The 24,486-nt window shown below is 45.2% G+C and overlaps 1 protein-coding gene across 4 annotated transcripts in view; it reads left to right on the top strand.

Annotated features, from left to right (window-relative positions):
* Positions 1-1,119: 1,119 nt before the first annotated feature.
* Positions 1,120-24,486, top strand: part of ADAMTS7 (ADAM metallopeptidase with thrombospondin type 1 motif 7) — a 218,563-nt gene continuing 195,196 nt past the window's right edge. For all 4 annotated transcript variants that reach the window (XM_030189820.1, XM_030189821.1, XM_030189823.1 and 1 more), the window contains exon 1: positions 1,120-1,572. In XM_030189820.1, coding sequence (XP_030045680.1) covers positions 1,470-1,572 — 103 coding nt within the window. In that variant the 5' untranslated portion in view covers positions 1,120-1,469. The remainder of the gene's footprint in view (positions 1,573-24,486) is intronic.

Here is a 24,486-nt window from a genome sequence, read left to right on the forward strand (position 1 = left end):
CTAGCTCAACTTATCATACACTACTAAGCCCAACTTTACATTGTTTTACTACTGTTTTATTAAAATTCTATTAAGTTTGTATTTCAAATGACTATGTAAGCCGCATTCAGCCTGCATTATGTGGGAAAGCGCGGGGTACAAATGTAATAATAATAATAATAATAATAATAATAATAATAATAATAATAATAATAATAATAATAATAATAATAATAATTGAGATTCTACATGGATTGTTGCTAGTGGAGGAGTAGCCTAGTGGTTAGTGCAGTGGACTTTGATTCTGGGGAACTGAGTTGGATTCCCACTGCAACTCCTTGTGACTCTGGGCAAGTCACTTAACCCTCCATAGCCCCTGGTACAAACTAAGTACCTGTATAAACGTAAACCGCTTTGAATGTAGTTGCAAAAAACCTCAGAAAGGCGGTATATCAAGTCCCATTTCCCTTTCCCTTAATAAAAAAAGATACCTTTTTTTATTGGACTAACTTAATAATGTTTTTTATTAGCTTTCAAAGGTAATCCTTCTTTTTCAGAATGGGGGATTACATCAGCAATTCCTAGCTTTGAAATTGTTCAGCTTTTGGGGGGTTTGCTGCAATGCGGAATTCCCCCTCAATACACCAGAAAGAATTCCATAGGCTGTACTTTCTCGTTTGTTTTTCTATTCCTCGTGTCAAGCCTTCTCTTATAGAGTTAGTCTGTGCAGTTTTCAGCTAACTAACATACCTCCGACCCACCCCCATCCTCCCACCCTGTCAGACTGTCATAGTAATGCTTGAATGTTTTCACTTATATACACTGTCAGCTAGCACATTTGCTTATTTCCGATCTGAGGAAGAAGGGCAACCTTCGAAAGCTAATCAAGAAATGTATTAAGTTATGTCCAATAAAAAAGGTATCATCTTATTTTCTTTTCCATGTTTTATTTTGTTTGATTTCTATTGATAGTCAAAAGGCAAAGAAATGACTGTTTCAGCCTCGTGCCTTTCTGCAGAGCACCAGCAGAGGGCGCCAGTGCACAAGGTCCCGGAGCTGAGGGCAAAGGAAGAGCCAAGAGCCTCCTCCAGAGCCTGGAAAGAGGGAGAGGGGGAGGGAGGGGGAGATACTTACTTTGCACGCTTAATGCTTTTCATTGTCTGTGGATCTGCAAAACAAAGCAGCAGAGAGGAAGGGCTGCAGCAGGCAAAGTGTCACTTCTGCCTGTCCTGAGGGGCTGAGCTGAGATGCATCCGGTTCTGGAAGTGATCTTTAGCTGCAAGGCTGGATGAGTTCAGGATACCACCGTTATGGGAAGATCTGGGGTCGGCCCAGGGCTAAACAAAAAACAAAGCCAGAAGCCGGTTTTCTGTTCCTGCAGATGAGAGGGGGCTGGGGAGGTGGGTCAGGCTCAGGCAGTGCCCCTCTGGTCCCTGCACTCCCGGGGATCTGCCTGTAGACGACCCCCGTGTCCCCCCCCCCCCAGCCCTATGCAACCCCTCTGTCTCCCCCGGGTCGGGGGCTTTCTGCTCCTGGCTGCATTTCTGGCACGGTCTTACTGCTCGGACCAGGAGGCGAGTTCACAGGAGAAAGGTTTGTAACTTTCCCTTTGCCTTTCCTTGGCCATATCCTTCAGAGAAGCGAGTGATAGCTGGGAGCCCCCGCAGGGGGGAGGGGAAGGGCTGCTGCCCCTTGTGCAGATCTGCTGAGCTGGGTTATTCGAGGGCTAAGCTGAAAGTCCTCCCTCCTCTACTTCACCCATCCTACTGGCTGCGTGGTGTGCCATGATGGGGAGCCCCATCTCTGCCAAAACTGTGCCATCCCTCTCCCCTCTGTAGTGTGCCACTGGGTTCTAAACCCCTCTTCCTTCTCCCACTGCCCCTCTCCAGACTGTGCCGCTGGGCTCTAAACCCCTCTTCCTTCTCCCACTGCCCCTCTCTAGACTGTGCCACTGGGCTCTAAACCTCCTCTTCCTTCCCAGGCTGTGCCATTGGGCTCTAAACCCTCCTTTTTTTTCTCCTCCTGCCCGGATGTCAGTCCACCCCTGGTTACTGGGATCTGAAAGGTCATCTTTCTCCCTCTCTTCCCAGACTGTGCCACTGGGCTATCCCCCTCCCCCAGTTGCAGCTGGGTCCCTTCCTCCCCTTTTTCCTCCCTTGCTGTGTAACTGGACCCCCACCATCCTCTTGCTCTTCTGTGCTGCCACTGGGCTCCTTTTCCCTCCCATGTTGCACTCACCTCCTTCTCCTGTGGGTCCCCGTCCCCCCTTCCCACTGTGGGTGGCTGCCGATACAGAAGAGAGCCACTTGATTGGTCAGAAGAAGTGCTTTGGTGTTTTACTGTGTTAGTGTGAAATTACATTATGTTGATGTGCTTTCTATATCTGTCTATAGAAGTTTTTTTATTCAGCCAGTGATGAATTGCAGCTCATTCACCATCCTTTCAGCTCTATAAGATCTGGGGATCCAGAGCTCTTTCAAGCTGTTTCCTTCCCATTCCTAAACTATTTGGCACTGTGAGTGTGGGACACCTAAGTTTGCTCATTTTTTTTTCCACAAGGGATCTTTTGTAATTGGTTGAGTTTGTTCATTTAGATCCCTTATCCACTGTATTTTGGTGTGTTTTTTTGCTTATTGTACATCACTTTGGTTGGTATTTACATTACAAGACCTATGAGGAGAAACTTGATGACCTGAACATGTATACTCTGGAGGAAAGGAGAAACAGGGGTGATATGATACAGACGTTCAAATATTTGAAAGGTATTAATCCGCAAACGAACCTTTTCCGGAGATGGGAAGGTGGTAGAACGAGAGGACATGAAATGAGAGTGAAGGGGGGCAAACTCAAGAAAACTGTCAGGAAGTATTTTTTCACAGAGAGAGTAGTGGATGCTTGGAATGCCCTCCCGCGGGAGGTGGTGGAGAGGAAAACGGTAACGGAATTCAAACATGCGTGGGATAAACATAAAGGAATCCTGCTCAGAAAGAATGGATCCTAAAGAGCTTAGACGAGATTGGGTGGCAAAGCCGGTGGCGGGAGACGGAGATGGTGCTGGGCAGACTTATACGGTCTGTGCCAGAGCCGGTGGTGGGAGGCGGGACTGGTGGTTTGGAGGCGGGGATAGTGCTGGGCAGACTTATACGGTCTGTGCCCTGAAGAGGACAGGTACAAATCAAGGTAAGGTATACACAAAAAGTAGCACATGTAAGTTTATCTTGTTGGACAGACTGGATGGACCGTGCAGGTCTTTTTCTGCCGTCATCTACTATGTTACTATGTTACTATTTACTGGGGAAATTACACATAAATTGTTAAAAATATGACAAAAATTGAAGTAACTATACAGAGGACAGTTCTATAAAAGCGTGTCTGGTTTAAGCCTATCGATGAAGGAAAGTAGGTTTCTTTAGAGAACACAACTGGCCAAGAATACACTTGGTGCAATCCAGAGGTGTAGCCAGACCTCGATTTGGGAGGGGGTATGAGCCCACAAGGGGGGGGCACATTTTGTCCCACCTCCCCACTGCTCAATCCCCACCGTAACCTCATGTACCTGGGCTGGCGGGGGTCTCCAAGCTTTCCTGCGGCGATATTTGCTGTCGCGTTGCCTGCCCTGCTTTCCCGTCCTGGTGCGAAGCTCGCGCATTCTCAATTTCACTAAAAATAAGCAGGTGCATGGGGAAGGGGGAAAGCAGGGCAGGCAGCACGGCGGGAAATATCACTGCAGGAAACCTGCTGGCAGGGCTTGGGGACCCCTGCCAACCAAACCAGCAGACCTTGGGGGGAGGGGCTATGCCACTGGTGCAATCAAGTACCCTGCCATAAAGCTGATAGAAGTGCTTGCGACTAGTAAGATGGGACAAACATAATTTACTTGCGAACTCCGAGCATTGTACTTTACACTATCTTCTCCCCCCCCCCCCCCCCCCCCACTACTTCTTCCCTTCCAAAACTAGACGGCTCATTTAGAAGTAACGTGGAGGGGCATAATCGAACGTCGCTGGCGAAATAGATAGCCAGCAATCTATTTTGGCGGAGGCGCAACAGCTGGACGGAACAGTATTATTGAAAAAAATGGCCGGCCATCTTTTTTTCGATATTACGGTTTAGCCCGGCCAAATGCCAGAGTTCGCCGGATTTGAGATGGCCGGTTTTGTTTTTCAGCGATAATGGAAAAAAATGCCGGCAATCTCAAACCCGGCGAAATCCAAGGCATTTGGTCATGGGAGGAGCCAGCATTTGTAGTGCACTGGTCCCCCTGACATGCCAGGACAGCAACCGGGCACCCTAGGGGGCACTTCTAAAAATATAAAAATAAAAATAGCTCCCAGGTGCATAGCTCCCTTACCTTGGGTGTTGAGCCCCCCCAAATCCCCCCAAAACCCACTCCCCACAACTCTACACCATTACCATAACCCTTATGGGTGAAGGGGGCACCTACATGTGGGTACAGTGGGTTTTGGGGGGGTTTGGAGGGCTCCACACTTACCACCACAAGTGTAACAGGTAGGGGGGGATGGGGATGGGCCTGGGTCTGGGTGCCTGAAGTGCACTGCACCCATTAAAAACTGCTCCAGGGACTTGCATACTGCTGTCAGGGAGCTGGGTATGACATTTGAGGCTGGCATACAGGCTGGTAAAAAAAAGTTTTGTTATTTTTATTTTTTTAGTGTGGGAGGGGGTCGGTGACCACTGGGGGACTACAGGGAGGTTATCCCCCATTCCCTCCGGTGGTCATCTGGTCAGTTGGGGCACCTTTTTGAGACTTGGTTGTGAAAATATAAGGCCCAAGTAAACCTGGCAAAATACTGAATCACGCCGCTTTTTTTTTTCCATTATCCGCGAAAGCCTGCCATCTGGTAGCCACGCCCATGCCCGCCCATGTCCAACCTTTGCTATGCCGCCGACACGCCCCCTTGAACTTTCACCGGCGCGGCGACGGGAAAGCGGCAATGGTGTCCAAAAAGCCGCTTTCGATTATACCGATTTCGCCGCTTTTGAGAGATCGCCGGCCATCTCCCGATTTATGTCGGAAGAAGGCCGGCGATCACTTTCGAAAATAAGCCTGATAATAACACAGCAGATGATGGCAGATAAAGACCTCAATGGTCCATCCAGTCTACCCAACATTCAAACTCATTATCAATACATGATTAAACCAACAAAGAGCGTGGTATAAAATACTTGATCCTGGTTTTTCTTTGCCTTTTCTGGGACACAGACTGCAAAAATTCCCCAGGCACTTTCCTCACATGCCATCGAATCCCTCTCCAGCCCATCCTACGGGACACAGATCATAGAGTCTGCCCACCACTGGCCTTAGTTCTTCACAGCCAGAATCACCATCTAAGCAGCACTTGACACATCAAACGCACATGAAGCCATTTAAGTTTAATTTCTTATACCGTTCATTTTCTAATTAGACATCCTCTGTGTTCATCCCATGCCTTTTTGAAATCCGTCACCATTTTTGTCTCCACCACCTCCTTCGAGAGGGCATTCCAGTCATCGACCACCCTGTCTGCAAGAAACAACAGCAGAGTCGATGAGATTGGCCGGAGAACTTTAATAATAATTCTTCCATCTGACTCGACACAGACCATGTTTCGGCGCTAGGGCCTGCGTCAGGAGTCTACAAGTACATAAATAAAAAACAAACTACACACATATAAGAACGTGAGAATAACCCTACCCAAAATATTGTGAGTGGAAGAATGCTCTAAAAATCCAAAAATACTTCATGGCAGTAACCTCTGAAGAAGAATGCAAAATCTTAAATACTCATTGTAATGGGAAGGGAAAGGAAAGGGAAATGGGACTTGATATACTGCCTTTCTGAGGTTTTTGCAACTACATTCAAAGCGGTTTTCATATATTCAGGTACTTATTTTGTACCAGGTGCAATGGAGGGTTAAGTGACTTGCCCAGAGTCACAAGGAGCTGCAGTGGGAATTGAACCCAGTTCCCCAGAATCAGAGTCCACTGCACTAATCACTAGGCTACTCCTCCACTAGCAACATTCCATGTAGAAGCCTGCCCTTGCAGATCAGCAACGCGGCCGCACAGGCTTTTGTTTCTGTGAAACGTCAGACTGACAGAAACAGAAGCCTGCGCAGCCGCGTTGCTGATCTGCAAGGGCAGGCTTCTACATGGAATGTTGCTAGTGGAATAGCAACATTAACATTCCATGTAGAATCTCCAATAGTAGCAACAGAATCTCAATAGTAGCAACATTAAAATTACAAATTACAGTCACATATAATGGTGTACAATAAGCAGAAACAAACAGGAGACAAACCACTGCAGAATCAAATCAGACAACCCAACAGCAGCAGCGATCTAGGGAAGGACAAAAAGGCAATAGCTCATCCAAGTAAAACTTTAATGAAAACAGGACCCAACCTGGTCAAGTTTCGGAAAACCTTCGTCGGGGGACATACTGCTTTCCACAATTCAAACGCAGGACTATAATTGTACTGGAAATCCTTCATGAAATGATGCTCAGTTCAAATGCCAGAAGGCAGTGGAGACATAACTCCTGACGAAGGAGGTCTTCTGAAACTTGGCTAGCTTTGGGTCAAGTTTTCACTAAAGATTTACTTGGATGACCTATTGCCTTTTTATCCTTCCCTGAATCGCTGTTGGGTTGGCTGTGCAGTAAAGCAGCGCATGCATGTTGCTTTCACAAAAAGAATACAGGTTTAAAATCGAAAAAGGCCTTTTTCGATGACGTCATCAGCCCATTGGATTCCAGGAATTTCAGTTCTTCTGTTACTTTTCCAGTGACCGAAATGAGACTTATCCGCTTCCTCTCTGTTACCACTTTTGTGAAGAGGGACCACATCCGCTCTTCTCCAATCCTGCGGAACCTCTCCCGTCTCCAAAGATTTGTTAAATCTTTCACTAGTCCCGCAACGCCCCGGAATGGATCCCGTCCGGTCCCAGAGCTTTGTTCCCAGAGGAGGGCTTAATTGCTGAGGGAACAGCCTGGAACGTTGTTCTGTCACTTATTTTCAGACTCCAGAGCAGCAGGGAGGTTCTACTGTAGTCCGTCCTTTCCAGGCTGCCTGCAGGGAGGGGAGGAGGTAAGCCTGGAGCAGAGCAGAACTAGTCACTAACCTCCTTAATCCAGCCCCTCTTCTCTTGTCGCGCCTTCCTCTGGCTTGTGTAAGCCCTCGCCTGGCTTCACAGTTCCACTTCCTTTGTTTTAGCTTTCAATTAATTTCTCCCTTCCTGCCAGGCTCACAGGAGCTGTCAAGAAAGAGTCATTCCTATGACACTATTTTTTCTTGGTATCTTGGATATATAGAGAGAGGCACATCACCTTCCCGATGAAAGCTTCTGATCAGTATTGCATCACTGGTGCTGCACCTGTTGGGTCCTATGGGAATGTCTGGATGTGGAACCAGGGACATGAAGTCCCTCAGCGTAGAGTATGTGTATATATACTCATGTGAGAGCCTCCTGTAGGGAACCGTGTCAAAAGCTTTGCTGAAATCCAAGTAGATTAAGTCTATAGCATGTCATAAGTACATAAGTACATAAGTAGTGCCATACTGGGAAAGACCAAAGGTCCATCTAGCCCAGCATCCTGTCACCGACAGTGGCCAATCCAGGTCAAGGGCACCTGGCACGCTCCCCAAACGTAAAAACATTCCAGACAAGTTATACCTAAAAATGCGGAATTTTTCCAAGTCCATTTAATAGCGGTCTATGGACTTGTCCTTTAGGAATCTATCTAACCCCTTTTTAAACTCCGTCAAGCTAACCGCCCGTACCACGTTCTCCGGCAACGAATTCCAGAGTCTAATTACACGTTGGGTGAAGAAAAATTTTCTCCAATTCGTTTTAAATTTACCACACTGTAGCTTCAACTCATGCCCTCTAGTCCTAGTATTTTTGGATAGCGTGAACAGTCGCTTCACATCCACCCGATCCATTCCACTCATTATTTTATACACTTCTATCATATCTCCCCTCAGCCGTCTCTTCTCCAAGCTGAAAAGCCCTAGCCTTCTCAGCCTCTCTTCATAGGAAAGTCGTCCCATCCCCACTATCATTTTCGTCGCCCTTCGCTGTACCTTTTCCAATTCTACTATATCTTTTTTGAGATACGGAGACCAGTACTGAACACAATACTCCAGGTGCGGTCGCACCATGGAGCGATACAACGGCATTATAACATCCGCACACCTGGACTCCATACCCTTCCTAATAACACCCAACATTCTATTCGCTTTCCTAGCCGCAGCAGCACACTGAGCAGAAGGTTTCAGCGTATCATCGACGACGACACCCAGATCCCTTTCTTGATCCGTAACTCCTAACGCGGAACCTTGCAAGACGTAGCTATAATTCGGGTTCCTCTTACCCACATGCATCACTTTGCACTTGTCAACATTGAACTTCATCTGCCACTTGCACGCCCATTCTCCCAGTCTCGCAAGGTCCTCCTGTAATCGTTCACATTCCTCCTGCGACTTGACGACCCTGAATAATTTTGTGTCATCGGCGAATTTAATTACCTCACTAGTTATTCCCATCTCTAGGTCATTTATAAATACATTAAAAAGCAACGGACCCAGCACAGACCCCTGCGGGACCCCACTAACTACCCTCCTCCACTGAGAATACTGGCCACGCAATCCTACTCTCTGCTTCCTATCTTTCAACCAGTTCTTAATCCATAATAATACCCTACCTCCGATTCCATGACTCTGCAATTTCTTCAGGAGTCTTTCGTGCGGCACTTTGTCAAACGCCTTCTGAAAATCCAGATATACAATATCAACCGGCTCCCCATTGTCCACATGTTTGCTTACCCCCTCAAAAAAATGCATTAGATTGGTGAGGCAAGACTTCCCTTCACTAAATCCGTGCTGACTTTGTCTCATCAGTCCATGTTTTTGTATATGCTCTGCAATTTTATTCTTAATAATAGCCTCCACCATCTTGCCCGGCACCGACGTCAGAGTCACCGGTCTATAATTTCCCGGATCTCCTCTGGAACCCTTCTTAAAAATTGGAGTAACATTGGCTACCCTCCAGTCTTCCGGTACTACACTCGATTTTAGGGACAGATTGCATATTTCTAACAGTAGCTCCGCAAGTTCATTTTTTAGTTCTATTAATACTCTGGGATGAATACCATCAGGTCCCGGTGATTTACTACTCTTCAGCTTGCTGAACTGACCCATTACATCCTCCAAGGTTACAGAGAATTTGTTTAGTTTCTCCGACTCCCCCGCTTCAAATATTCTTTCCGGCACCGGTGTCCCCCCCAAATCCTCCTCGGTGAAGACCGAAGCAAAGAATTCATTTAATTTTTCCGCTACGGCTTTGTCCTCCTTGATCGCCCCTTTAACACCATTTTCGTCCAGCGGCCCAACCGACTCTTTGGCCGGTTTCCTGCTTTTAATGTATCTAAAAAAATTTTTACTATGTATTTTGCTTCCAACGCTAATTTCTTCTCAAAGTCCTTTTTTGCCCTCCTTATCTCCGCTTTGCATTTGGCTTGGCATTCCTTATGATCTATCCTGTTACTTTCAGTTGGTTCTCTTCTCCACTTTCTGAAGGATTGTTTTTTGGCTCTAATGATTTCCTTTATCTTACTGTTTAGCCACGCCGGCTGACGTTTAGTCTTTTTTCCCTTTTTTCTAATACGTGGAATATATTTGTCCTGAACCTCCAGGATGGTGTTTTTAAACAGCATCCACGCCTGATGCAAGTTTTTTACTCTGCGAGCTGCTCCTTTCAGTCTTTTTTTTCACCATTTTTCTCATTTTGTCGTAATCACCTTTTCTATAGTTAAACGCTAGCGTACTTGATTTCCTAGTTTCACTTCCTTCAATGCCAATATCAAAACCGATCATATTATGATCACTGTTATCAAGCGGCCCTCGTATCGTTACCCCCTGCACTAGATCATGAGCACCACTAAGGACTAAGTCTAGTATTTTTCCTTCTCTTGTCGGCTCCTGAACTAGCTGTTCCATGAAGCTGTCCTTGATTTCATCAAGAAATCTTATGTCCCTTGCGTGTACAGATGTTACATTAACCCAGTCTATATGCGGGTAATTGAAATCCCCCATTATTATTGTGTTGCCCAGTTTGTTTGCGTCCCTGATTTCCTTTAACATTTCCGCATCCGTCTGTTCGTCCTGGCCAGGCGGACGGTAGTACACTCCTATCACTATCCTTTTCCCCTTTGCACATGGAATTTCAATCCACAGTGATTCCAAGGAGTGTTTTGTTTCCTGCAGAATTTTCAATCTATTTGATTCAAGGCTCTCGTTAATATACAATGCTACCCCTCCACCAATCCGATTCACCCTATCACTACGATATAATTTGTACCCCGGTATGACAGTGTCCCACTGGTTATCCTCCTTCCACCAGGTCTCAGAGATGCCTATTATATCTAATTTTTCATTTAGTGCAATATATTCCAACTCCCCCATCTTATTTCTTAGGCTCCTGGCATTCGCATATAGACATTTCAAACTATGTTTGTTGTTCCTAAGTACATCATGCTTAGTACTTGACAGTATTAATTGGCAATCTTTTGTCTGATTTTTATTGTTATTTAAAGATACCCGATCTACTACAATCTCTTTTGCAACCTCACTATCAGGATACTCTATCTTCCCTGTTATGGTGATATCTTTGAAAGATACCTTATCCCGAACCATGCTCTTTTGAGCGACTATCGGCCTTCCCCCCATTTCTAGTTTAAAAGCTGCTCTATCTCCTTCTTAAACGCCGATGCCAGCAGCCTGGTCCCACTCTGGTTAAGATGGAGCCCATCCTTTCGGAATAGGCTCCCCCTTCCCCAGAATGTTGCCCAGTCCCTGATTCAATTCTCCGGTCACCCAAAGAATTCAATGAGATTCGTTTGGCACGATTTCCCTTTGGTGAAACCATGTTGTCTCGGATCTTGCAACTTATTGGCTTCCAGGAAATTCACTATCCTTTCCTTCAGCATGGCTTCCATTACTTTTCCAATAACCGAAGTGAGGCTTACCGGCCTGTAGTTTCCAGCTTCTTCCCTATCACCACTTTTGTGAAGAGGGACCACCTCCGCCGTTCTCCAATCCCTCGGAACCTCTCCCGTCTCCAAGGATTTATTAAACAAATCTTTAAGAGGACCCACCAGAACCTCTCTGAGCTCCCTCAGTATCCTGGGGTGGATCCCATCCGGTCCCACTGCTTTGTCCACCTTTAGATTTTCAAATTGTTCATATACAGTCTCTTCTGTGAACGGTGCTATATCCACTCCATTCTCATATGTACTTTTGCCAGTCAATCGTGGTCCTTCTCCAGGATTTTCTTCAGTGAAAACAGAACAAAAGTATCTATTTAGCAAATTTGCCTTTTCTTCATCATTATCTACATAGCAGTTCGCAGCATCTTTCAGTCTCACAATTCCCTGAAAGATGCTGCATCTGTTTACGCTTTCCAAAAATACTAGGACTAGGGGGCATGCGATGAAGCTACAATGTAGTAAATTTAAAACAAATCAGAGAAAATATATCTTCACTCAATGTGTAATTAAACTCTGGAATTTGTTGCCAAAAATGTGGTAAAGGCGGTTAGCTTAGCAAAGTTTAAAAAAGGTTTGGATGGCTTCCTAAAGAAAAAGTCCATAGACCAAATTAAATTGGACTTGGGGAAAATATTTCTAGGATAAGCAGTATAGAATGTTTTGTACTTTTTTGGGATCTTACCAGGTATTTGTGACCTGGATTGGCCACTGTTGCAAACAGGATGCTGGGCTTGATGGACCTTTGGTCTGTCCCAGTATGGCAATACTTATGTACTTATGTAACAAGCATCCACTGAGTTGGCTGGAGGATGACTTCTGCAGGGGTGGTTTCTAGAGCAGGAGGCTACATGTTGGCATGAGGTGTACAGGTCGTAGTTGTGACTTCACCTACAATGGTTGCAGGCGTGGCAGTATCTGAGGAGTTCTGAGAAGCGGCATTTTTAACTCAGATGCAGTATCCTCCTGTGTGGCTCCAGTTGCTGTGCTTATTGTTTTATTCCACAGCAGCTGTCTGAAATTCTGCGCCCCCGGCAGTCAACTTTATTTACCAACTCCTCCAGTTTTCTTTAGAGCATCGTCTATCTGTCTTACCTATATGGACCACTGGATCATTTTCTAAGGTTTTCTACATGGTTACACCTACTGCAGCCACTTCCAGGACATTGGATTCAGCAGTTGCTTGTATAGCTTTGGCCCATACAATCACTGGCTTGGTTCCTGCTGCTCGATGGTTACCTCATTCTAAGGTGACCTGATTCAGCTCCTGATTTGGTAGCTACGGCTATTCTACTCGCTAGTTTATCATCTCTATCTTGATTCTCCTGGGGTGTCTGGCAACTCCGGCATATTATTTTCTGGTAGTTTCTGTTTTTTACGATGTCTCACTTCCTCTATTCACTTATTTGGTGGCTTTGCCGGTCTGCTGTGTGTCTTGGACTCCATCATTTGTATGTTTCTAAAGTTTAGCTGTTTCCAGGGCACCTGCTGTATATCATAAACATAAGTATTCCCTGTTTCATGTCTTCTGAGTCCACAAATGGGGGCATGTCAGTCAATCCTGAGCCTCATGAGATCCTTTTCTCTTCTCGATCAAGGATGTATTCTGTCATGGACTGACTCATGACCTTATCTCTTGTCTACACCTTTCAGTTACATGGGTGTTCTATCACAAGCTTTGTCAATCCATATGTCTCAAATCCTTTTCATCAGATTTCCTTGGTATTTTTCCATATTCTGAAGTTGACTTCCTTCACATGTATAGTGCTTCCTTACGGTTTACCGCACTTTCAGTTATGTGCCTTTGGAAAGTCTATGCACACATGATGCCTTTCAAACTTTGAACCAACCAAAAGTTTGGGCTATCCTTAATTTATTTCTCTACCTTTTGGCCCCAACCTTCTTGAGAAGCTGCTTTGCTGCATCCCATTGATCTGGACTGGACTGGTATGGATGTAAGAGAAGGAAAAATGATGTCTTACCTGATAATTTTCTTTCCTTTAGTCCTACCAGACCAGTCCAGAAGCCCTCCTTGTCTCGCTTCTGGGTACTCTTTCTCTCTCTTTATTTGCAGATATAATTTTTTCAATGTTACATCTCCTTTCCTTTGGTGTTCCACATCTCCTGACTCAGTGAAATATCTGTATGTCAGTTGAGTATGAGCCTAACTACAGCTTATAGTGACTGCCAGATGGCCTCATTGGCTATTGAGGTTTCCATGTTCTTTATATGTATTGAGCACCATTGCTTGGCTATTCGAAATACTGAGCATTCCAGGCTGCACGATGCCCTTAAGGGGCGAATTACTTAGAACTGCTTTGTTCTTGGTCTCCTTAAACTGGTGGACGGACATAACCCATTGGTATGGTAGGACTAAAGGAAAGAAAATTATCAGGTAAGACATAATTTTTCCTTGTCTTTGTATGTTCAATTCAGTCTCCCAAAGGTTAATTGCACCATTAAATATTGAAAAGAGTTATTTGTGAATTTGTTTGTACATAGTGGAAATAAGTTTATCTCTAATTATAGTCTTGTGACCTTTAAGCTTCGCTAGAGAGCTGGAACTTTTAATAGTCTTGTAAGCCTCCACAGTTAAAATATCGAGATTGTGGTAAATTGTACGATAGAGAGAATTCCTGAAAAGAAAATAAGGAAGGGTTATTTTGTGTATATCTTAAGGACCAAATTCCTAATGATTGCCATTTAGAAACATAGAAACATAACGGCAGATAAAGGCCACATGACTCATCCAGTCTGCCCATCCTCTGTAACCCCTAATTCTTCCTGTTCCTAAGCGATCCCACATGCTTATCCCATGCCTTTTTAAATCTATCCTCCAATCTATTATCTACCAATAACGATACATTGTAAGCCACATTGAGCCTGCAAATAGGTGGGAAAATGTGGGATACAAATGCAACAAATAAATAAAAATAAATAAATAAATAAATTCTGGAACAGCCCTCGACTCCACCGCCTCCACCGGGAGGCCATTCCACGCCTCCACCACCCTTTCTGTGAAATACTACTTCCTTAGGTTACTCCTAAGCCTATTCCCTCTTAACTTTGGGCCACTTAATGCAGACCTTAGCAATCTTAAACTTCGGATTATTACAAATAGCAATATTCAAAGAATTCCATCTTGTTAGTTTTAAACATTTTTATTGATGACGTCAAAATAACACATTCAATTATAAAGGTGTACAGAGATTCAAATGCAATATCTCTACAATAAAGACCAATGGAAAAGAAAAAAAAAAACGGTCATCAAACTTTTAACAATTTTTAACTCCCCCTAACCCTAGCCCCCCACCCCTACCCTCAAAATTTTTGTTAAAGGTGATTCAAATTAGTCACATCCAAACTTGTTAACAGACATCTATTCAGAACAGATCCGATGCACTGACCTGAGAAGTAGAGAAACAGTTATCAAGGTTTTTTTTTTTTATTTCCTCTCCACATGCCTCCAACTTTGTTCCTCCCCCTCCCAGGTTATTAACTACAACGCCCTGTCTTCAGTGAAATATCCCCAACTTAACATCTTTACATGCTCACCAATGGCTAAATCAATCGAATTCCATCTTGTTAATGGAGAAATATTTTCCAGTGTTATGAGAACATTCTGAGTATCTTTTAATAATTTATAATACTTCAGTGTCAAAGGCGCATTCGATGTCAGTAACATGGGTAGAAGAAGGTCTTTCTCATTTTCCAACCATGGCAGAGAATAAGAGTTTTCAGGATCATTTGTAATCCAAAATGTCCCATATTTTAGTAGGGATGCCAAGTGAGAGGAATGAAAATCTGGGAAATTAACTCCATCTTGATACCTGGGAGTTTTCAAAGTTTTTAAGGCAATACATGAAGACTTAACCAAGATTGGATAGCAGAGCCGGTAGTGGGAGGCGGGGCTGGAGGTTGGGAGGCGGGGATAGTGCTGGGCAGACTTAGACGGTCTGTGCCAGAGCTGTTGGTGGGAGGCGGGGATAGTGCTGGGCAGACTTATACGGTCTGTGCCAGAGCCAGTGGTGGGAGGCGGGGCTGGTGGTTGGGAGGCGGGGATAGTGCTGGGCAGACTTATACGGTCTGTGCCAGAGCCGGTGGTGGGAGGCGGGGATAGTGCTGGGCAGACTTATACGGTCTGTGCCAGAGCCGGTGGTTGGGAGGCGGGGCTGGTGGTTGGGAGGCGGGGATAGTGCTGGGCAGACTTATACGGTCTGTGCCCTAAAGAGCATAGGTACAAATCAAAGTAGGGTATACACAAAAAGTAGCACACATGAGTTGTCTTGTTGGGCAGACTGGATGGACCGTGCAGGTCTTTTTTCTGCCGTCATCTACTATGTTACTTGTTCCATAGAAATTTGGAAAGTTTAGAATCGTATTTTTTAATAGATTTCTAGGGGGCATTTTCCAGGAAGCATCGTGAGAAAAAAAACAGAAGAATGTAAGAATAGTCGTACTGGGTCAGACCAGTGGTCCATCTAGCCCAGCATCCTGCTTCCAGTAGTGTACAATCCAGGTCAGAAGTACCTGACAAAAACCCAATTAGTGGCAACACTCCATGGTACCAATCACGGGGCAAACAGTGGCTTCCCCCATGACCATCTCAATAAAAGACTATGGACTTTTCCTCCAGGAATTTGTCCAAACCTTTGTTAAACCCAGATATGCTAACTGCTGTTACCACATCTTCTGGCAGCGAGTTCTAGAGCTTAACTATTCTTTGAGGGGCCCTTTTACTAAACCAACGCGTTCCATAATGGAGATACCGCCCGGCTACCGCGTGGCTCTTGTGGTAATTTCATTTTTTGCATCTAACTTGACAGTGCTAATGTTGGTTCTTATTTTCTTCATTTGAATTCTTTTTCCATTCTTTGAAGGATGCTCTTTTGGCTCTAATAGCCTCTTTCACTTCATCTTTTAACCACGCTGGCTGTCATTTACTCTCCTTTCCACCTTTGTTAATATGTGAAATGCATCTGGTCTGGGCTTCCACCATAGTATTTTTAAACAATGTCCATGCCTGATTTAAAGTTCTAAATATTGTGTTCAATTCTGGTCGCCGCATCTCAAAAAAGATATAGTGGAATTAGAAAAGGTGCAGAGAAGGGCGACGAAAATGATAAATGGGATGGGACGACTTCCCTATGAGGAAAAGCTAAAGCGTCTAGGTCTCTTCAGCTTGGAGAAAAGATGGCTGAGGGGAGATATGATAGAGGTCTATAAAATAATGAGTGGATTGGAACGGGTAGACGTGAATCAATTGTTTACTCTTTGCAAAAATACTAAGACTAAGGGGCACGCAATGAAGCTACAAAGTAGTAAATTTAAAACGAATCGGAGAAAATATTTCTTCACTCAACGTATAATTAATTTCTGAAATTCGTTGCCAGAGAATGTAGTAAAAGCAGTTAGCTTAGCGGGGTTTAAAAAAGGTTTGGATGGCTTCCTAAAGGAAAAGTCCATAGACCATTATTAAAATGGACTTGGGAAAAATCCACTGCTTATTTCTGTGATAAGCAGCGTATCTGTTTTGGGATCTTGCCAGGTATTTGTGACCTGGATTGACCACCGTTGGAAACAGGATGCTGGGTTTGATGGACCTTCGGTGTGTCATGTATGGCAATACTTATATACTTATATTGTTGGAATTGGAGGAAGTAAATTCATCAACTCCTGGAATGAGAGGCCAGAGAGGCCTGGGGCTCTCACAAACTGTTTGTACAGATTTGGGATGGTTATTTACAACCAGTGTCAGCTAGAGGGCAAAGTCTTATATTAAATAAATTGTAATCATAGGCTTTCAACACAATGTCATGGACCCAGAGGTGATTGATCTCATACTGTGAGAGGGGTAGGGGGTGGGGTGGGATTTGCTCAGTTTAATTGGTATAGTCATAATTCAAACGTTGGAGGCCATAAGAGCAAAGGCCTCTGATGCTTATAAATTGATTATAGTGAGCAGAGTTGTCATTAGAAGGGGATGCTGGGGGGGGGGGGGGGGGAAGATTACTACTGATCACATAAGCTGTTTTGTTATTGTTTAACTGGTTGAAAACTTCTAATACAATTGTTTAAAGATAAAGCTACATAAAGGTGAATTTTCGAAAGAGAAGGGCGCCCATCTTCTGTAACATGGAATAAAGGGGGAATGAGGAGGAAAAAAAAAAGATAAATACTTACCTGTGGGGGCAGTTCCATTGTTTTGGGCTTCCGATTAAGTTTGGGGCCAGTTGGGGCCGGGTGCAGGGATGTGGTGCTAAAGGAGCGCTACGGGGGGGGGGGGGGGGGGCAAGCCAGCATTGATGTTTTTTTTGTTGTTGTTGTTTTGGGCCTGTTTTGGTGTGCCTCAGGGATCGGTACTGGGACCGATTCTGTTCAATATATTTGTGAGTGACATTGCCGAAGGGTTAGAAGGTAAAGTTTGCCTATTTGCGGATGATACTAAGATCTGCAACAGAGTGGACACCCAGGAGGGAGTGGAAAACATGAAAAAGGATCTGAAAAAGCTAGAAGAATGGTCTAAGGTTTGGCAATTAAAATTCAATGCGAAGAAATAGGGAATAGAAACCCACGGGAGGCGGGGAGAATCTGATAGGTACGGACAGGGAGAGGGATCTTGGGGTGATAGTATCTGAGGATCTGAAGGCGACGAAACAGTGTGACAAGGCGGTGGCCGTAGCTAGAAGGTTGTTAGGCTGTATAGAGAGAGGTGTGACCAGCAGAAGAAAGGAGGAGTTGATGCCCCTGGATAAGTCATTGGTGAGGCCCCACCTAGAATATTGTGTTCAGTTTTGGAGGCCGTACCTTGCGAAGGATGTAAAAAGAATTGAAGCGGTGCAAAGAAAAGCTATGAGAATGGTAAGGGATTTGCGTTACAAGACGTATGAGGAGAGAGACTTGATGACCTGAACATGTATACTCTGGAAGAAAGGAGAAACAGGGGTGATATGATACAGACGTTCAAATATTTGAAAAGTATTAATCCGCGAATGAACCTTTTCCGGAGGTGCGAAGGCAGTAGAACGAGAGGACATGAAATGAGATTGAAGGGGGGCAGACTCAAGAAAAATGTCATGGAGAGAGTAGTGGATGCTTGGAATGCCCTCCCATGGGAGGTGGTGGAAATGAAAACAGTAACGGAATTCAAACATGCGTGGGATAAACATAAAGGAATCCTGCTCAGAAGGAAGGGATCCCCAGAAGCTTAGCCGGTGGTGGGAGGCAGGGCTGGTGGTTGGGAGGTGGGGATAGTGCCGGGCAGACTTATACGGTCTGTGCCAGAGCCAGTGGTGGGAGACGGGGCTGGTTGGGAGGCTGGGATAGTGCCGGACAGACTTATACGGTCTGTGCCCTGAAGAGGACAGGTACAAATCAAAGTAGAGTATACACAAAAAGTAGCACATATGAGTTTGTCTTGTTGGGCAGACTGGATGGACCATGCAGGTCTTTTTCTGCCGTCATTTACTATGTTACTATGGTCAAGACAGCGACACGGTTTTGGGCTCCCGGGGACGATTGAGCACGTCCCCGGGAGTGAAGAGCTGTTTGGGGCATTTTTGGGCCAAGTTTGGGCCGATGGGAGGCAGCACGACAAGTTTTGGGGCCCGGGAGTGATGGAGCACGTTCCCGGGCCTGAAGATGTGAACCGGAGCGGGGGGAGCGCTCTAGGTGCTGCGGGCGCTGAGGTTTTCGGGGAGAGCCAGCGGGTTTAAAAAAAAAAAGGGCCGGTGATGCATGCAGGACGTGCGCGCGCGTGCATGAGGCGGCGCGCCTCATGCACAAATCGGCAGCGCGCGTTTTTCCAGGTAGGCCGAAGCCGGGGCCTAAATTTTGGGCCGGCTTCGGAGGTTTTTTTATTTTCGTTTCCGTTTTTGTTTTTGGACATCCGGGACTGGAACCAGGGGCAGGCGTCAAGTGTAGAGAAAATCTACTATAAGGTAAGGGGTTTTTAAACCCGAAATTTTTATTTATTAATTTTTAAATTGTGAATATTGGGATTTTTATTTTTTAAAAATCAGGGGTTCGTTGAATTTAAATTTTATTTTTGGATTTGGGGTCGGGGAATTTTTTGTGATTTTTCTGGTATATTAGTTTTTGAATTTGAATATTTTAAGTGGGTCATTTGGGAGGGATCTGGTTTTAAGGGGTTAAGAAAGGGTTAACTGGTTAAATTCGACAGAGTAGGTTCAGAGGGGAATATTAAAATTTTTGAAATAGGTTTTAAATTTTTTGGGAATTTTTACAGGGATTTTTAGAAGATTGTTGCGTGGCGGGGGTTAAATGTTGGGATATTTAAATTTTAAAAACACAGATTAATAGCGGATGGGAGGTTTAATTGGCATGGGAAATTTGGGGTAATTTGATGAAAATTTATAGGTGTTTTAAATTAATTGAAGAATTTCCCATTGATTTCTATGGGGATTGAGCAGTGCTGCTCAACATTCCGCTTGTCGGCAGGAAGAGTCGGAATGTTGAGCGGGACTAGGGATTGGCTGGCTGGGGGCGGAATCCCAAGTCAAGCAACCGTCTCCCAGGAAACGGTCAGTGGGACAGTTGGCAGAGCGCTGGTGACTGTGGAGGTGGAAGGAAGTGTGTTTGGTGGTGTGGCTGATGTGGTGAGTTTGGAGTGATCTTGAGCAGGTTGGAAGTGGTATTTGACTCAGTTTGGTGATAGGAGGGCAGGGTGTGAGGTTGGATGCTGGGAAGTGGTGAGTTGGAAATATTTTGTGATTTTTTTTTTTTGGTGGAATGTGGAAGTAACATAGTAACATAGTAGATGACGGCAGAAAAAGACCTGCACGGTCCATCCAGTCTGCCCAAGAAGATAAATTCATATGTGCTACTTTTTTTATTTGTACTGTCCTCTTCAGTGCACAGACCGTATAAGTCTGGCCAGCCCTATCCCCGCCTCCCAACCACCAGCTCTGGCACAGACCGTATAAGTCTGGCCAGCCCTATCCCCGCCTCCCAACCACCAACCCCGCCTCCCAACCACCAACCCCGCCTCCCAACCACCAGCTCTGGCACAGACCGTATAAGTCTGCCCAGCACTATCCCTGCCTCCCAACCACCAGCTCTGGCACAGACCGTATAAGTCTGCCCAGCACTATCCCTGCCACCCACCACCGGCTCTGGCACAGACCGTATAAGTCTGCCCAGCACTAGTCCCCTCTCCCAACCACCAGCCCCAGCACAAACCGTATATGTCTGCCCACACTAGCTTCGCCTCCCAACCACCAACTCTGCCACCCATTCTAGGCTAAGCTCCTGAGGATCCCTTTCTTCTGCACAGGATTCCTTTATGTTTATCCCACGCATGTTTGAATTCCGTTACCGTTTTCATCTCCACCACCTCCTGCGGGAGGGCATTCCAAGCATCCACCACCCTCTCCGTGAAAAAATACTTCCTGACATTCTTCTTGAGTCTGCCCCCCTTCAATCTCATTTCATGCCCTCTCGTTCTACCGCCTTCCCATCTCCGGAAAAGGTTCGTTTGCGGATTAATACCTTTCAAATATTTGAACGTCTGTATCATATCACCCCTGTTCCTCCTTTCCTCCAGGGTATACATGTTCAGGTCCGCAAGTCTCTCCTCATACGTCTTGTAACGCAAATCCCATACCATCTTCGTAACTTTTCTTTGCACCACTTCAATTCTTTTTACATCCTTAGCAAGATACGGCCTCCAAAACTGAACACAATACTCCAGGTGGGGCCTCACCAACGACTTGTACAGGGGCATCAACACCTCTTTTCTTCTGCTGGTCACACCTCTCTCTATACAGCCTAGTAACCTTCTAGCTACGGCCACCGCCTTGTCACACTGTTTCATTGCCTTCAGATCCTCAGATACTATCACCCCAAGATCCCTCTCCCCATCCGTACCTAGCAGACTCTCACCGCCTAACACATACGCCTCTCTTTCGCATTGAATTTTAATTGCCAAACCTTAGACCATTCTTCTAGCTTTTTCAGATCCTTTTTCATGTTTTCCACTCCCTCCGGGGTGTCCACTGTGTTACAAATCTTAGTATCATTCGCAAATAGGCAAACTTTACCTTCTAACCCTTCGGCAATGTCACTCACAAATATATTGAACAGAATCGGCCCCAGCACCGATCCCTGAGGCACTCCACTACTCACCTTTCCCTCCTCCGAGCGAACTCCATTCACCACCACCCTCTGGCGCCTGTCCGTCAACCAGTTCCTAATCCAGTTCACCACTTTGGGTCCTATCTTCAGCCCATCCAGTTTATTTAAGAGCCTCCTGTGGGGAACCATGTCAAAAGCCTTGCTGAAATCTAAGTAGATTACGTCTATAGCACGTCCACGGTTCAATTCTCCTGTCACCCAATCAAAGAATTCAATGAGATTTGTTTGGCACGATTTCCCTTTGGTAAAACCATGTTGTCTCGGATCTTGCAACTCATTTTCTTCCAGGAAATTCACTATCCTTTCCTTCAGCATCGCTTCCATTACTTTTCCAATAATCGAAGTGAGGCTTACTGGCCTGTAGTTTCCAGCTTCTTCCCTATCACCACTTTTGTGAAGAGGGACCACCTCCGCCGTTCTCCAATCCCTCGGAACCTCTCCCATTTCTAAGGATTTATTAAACAAATCTTTAAGAGGACCCGCCAGAACCTCTCTGAGCTCCCTCAATATCCTGGGGTGGATCCCGTCCGGTCCCATGGCTTTGTCCACCTTTAGTTTTTCTAGTTGTTGATACACACTCTCTTCCGTGAACGGTGCTATATCCACTCCATTCTCAAATGAACTTTTGCCGGTCCATCGTGGTCCTTCTCCCGGATTTTCTTCAGTAAAAACAGAACAAAAGTATCTATTTAGCAAATTGGCGGTGTATATATGTTTGTACTCATTAGTTTAGGGAAAAATAAGTAAGGTTAGGGGGTTTAGTGAGGGTATAGTTATTTTAATTTTCTTAGTTAAGTGTTGCCCAGTGTTTTAAACTGTATATATTTAAGTCATTTAGTGTGGGAAAGGGGTTAGGAAGATAGGGTTTTCCTTCCATTTATTTTTGTTAAGAGCGAGGTGTAGGGTGACGGTGACAAAGAATCCTGGAAAATACCTGGGCCCCTACACAAGAAAGACCGCGGAGGATACTGCACCAGAATCAACCGCAGCTAAGTGACAACACAGTGACAGGACAGAGAAATAATTCCTACTTACCTGAGATGGGTCACTGGGGTTGTGTTGCCACCGAGGTCCTGTGAGAAAAGGGAAGAAATAGGACACAAAGTATCAATTCTTTAGAGTTAAGATACAACAGAGAGTTAAGAAGGAAATTAGTCAAAAAGAAAAGTTTACACATAATACTTATCTGATAAGAGTCTTGGTATCGATACCAGAGGGGAAATTCTGAAAAGAAGAAAAGAGTTATACAATTGTAAAATACATTTGGTTTTGAATTAGAATATAAATGTTGATATATTATAGTAGTTGAGGGAGATTGGGGTGTTGGGAAGGAACACATATTGTTGTAATCAAATATTATAAGTTCAGTGGTTAAATTCTGATAGTTAAAAATTTATATTTACAGTATTGGAATTGAATTAAAGTATTGTTGCTTTTAGTTAATCACTGTTCCTGTCTGGTTATTTCAAAAGCAGGACAAATCCAAATTTAGCTTATTTTTTTCCCCTCATCTTCTTTGAGATTATGAGGCGTGGTTAGTGAACTGTCGGCCTCTCCGTCCTTGGTGAGGTGATTCTGAGTACTGTTAGTAATTTCAAGTGCTCGGGAACACTTTACATTGAGGAACGAGGGGGGTACAATGACACTTCCAACACAAATCGGGAGATGGGCGTCCTTCTCGCAAGGTCCCCTAAATCGGCATAATTGAAAGCCGATTTTGGGCACCCTCAACTGCTTTCCATCATGGGGACAACCAAAGTTCACGGGGGCGTGTCGGCAGTGTAGCGAAGGCGGGACTGGGGCGTGCTTAGGAGATGGGCGTCCTCAGCCGATAATGGAAAAAAGAAGGGCGTCCCTGACGAACACTTGGGCGACTTTACTTGTTCCATTTTTTTCATGACCAGGCCTCAAAAAAGTGCCCGAACTGACCAGATGACCACCGGAGGGAATCGGGGATGACCTACCCTTACTCCCCCAGTGGTTACCAACCCCCTCCCACCTTCAAAAGAAATCTTTAAAAATACTTTTTTGCCAGCCTCAGATGTCATACTCAGGTCCATCGCAGCAGTTTGCAGGTCCCTGGAGCAGTTGTAGGGGGTGCAGTCAGTGTACGTCAGGCAGGTGAACCCAGGCCCATCCCCCCTACCTGTTACACTTGTGGTGGTAAATGTGAGCCCTCCAAAACCCACCAGAAACCCACTGTACCCACATGTAGGTGCCCCCCTTCATCCCTAAGGGCTATGTTAGTGGTGTACAGTTGTGGTTTGGGGGGGGGTTGGGGGGCTCAGCACCCAAGGTAAGGGAGCTATGCACCTGGGAGCAATTTCTTAAGTCCACTGCAGTTCCCCCCTAGGGTGCCCGGTTGGTGTCCTGGCATGTCAGGGGGACCAGTGCACTATGAATGCTGGCTCCTCCCATGACCAAATGGCTTGGATTTGGTCATTTTTGAGATGGGCGTCCTCGGTTTCCATTATCACCGAAAACCGGGGACGACCATCTCAAAAACGACCTAAGGACGACCATCTCTAAGGTAGACCTAAATTTCATGATTTGGGTGTCCCCGACCGTGTTATCGAAATGAAAGATGGACGCCCATCTTGTTTCGATAATACGGGTTGCTCCACCCGTTTACAGGGCTGTCCTGCGAGGACGCCCTCATGAAAACTTGGGCGCCCCGTTCGATTATGCCCCTCTTATAATTAAGGTTATGAAATAAAGGTAGATTATCACTAGTATATCTATTATTCATGAAACCAATTTGATTTGGATGAATTACTAAATGCCAGACTTTATTGAGCCTGACAGCAATAGTTTTGGTGAGAATTTTATAATCCAGGTTTAATTCCCAGTTTTATTTGGATCACGACCTTCCTTTGGCATTAGAAGACTTGTTGCATCTGAGGAGTTTGAGGGCTCAGCTTGTTTAAAAGTATTAGGATGATTGTTCTCTTGCAGTTGAGAACCTCAGGGATCCCTCTGAGCAGCCAGCTTAAATTCAGATTATTTGCTTGTAGCGGATGGAGAACTGTCATCTCTCCTCTGCATCTTCCGCGTCAGGCTTTTTACCAGCAGAATGATTGAATGAGGCAGGAGAGGTTCCTGCCTGGTTGACTTGCAGTGATTTTCAGCAGCAACATAACCGCACAGCGTTGCTGAAAAATCCGGTGTGACCGCATTTGCATCACTCGCTGACTTACCTCGCGCGGTAAAAAGCATGCAGGCTCGGCACTTACTTCAGTTTTCCCTTCTCTGTTTCTCAGCTCTGGTCCCACCCTTGCGGAAACAGGAAATGAGGGCGGGACCAGAGC

This window comes from Microcaecilia unicolor, chromosome 1 (assembly GCF_901765095.1).
Source record: "Microcaecilia unicolor chromosome 1, aMicUni1.1, whole genome shotgun sequence".
Taxonomy (NCBI): domain Eukaryota; kingdom Metazoa; phylum Chordata; class Amphibia; order Gymnophiona; family Siphonopidae; genus Microcaecilia; species Microcaecilia unicolor.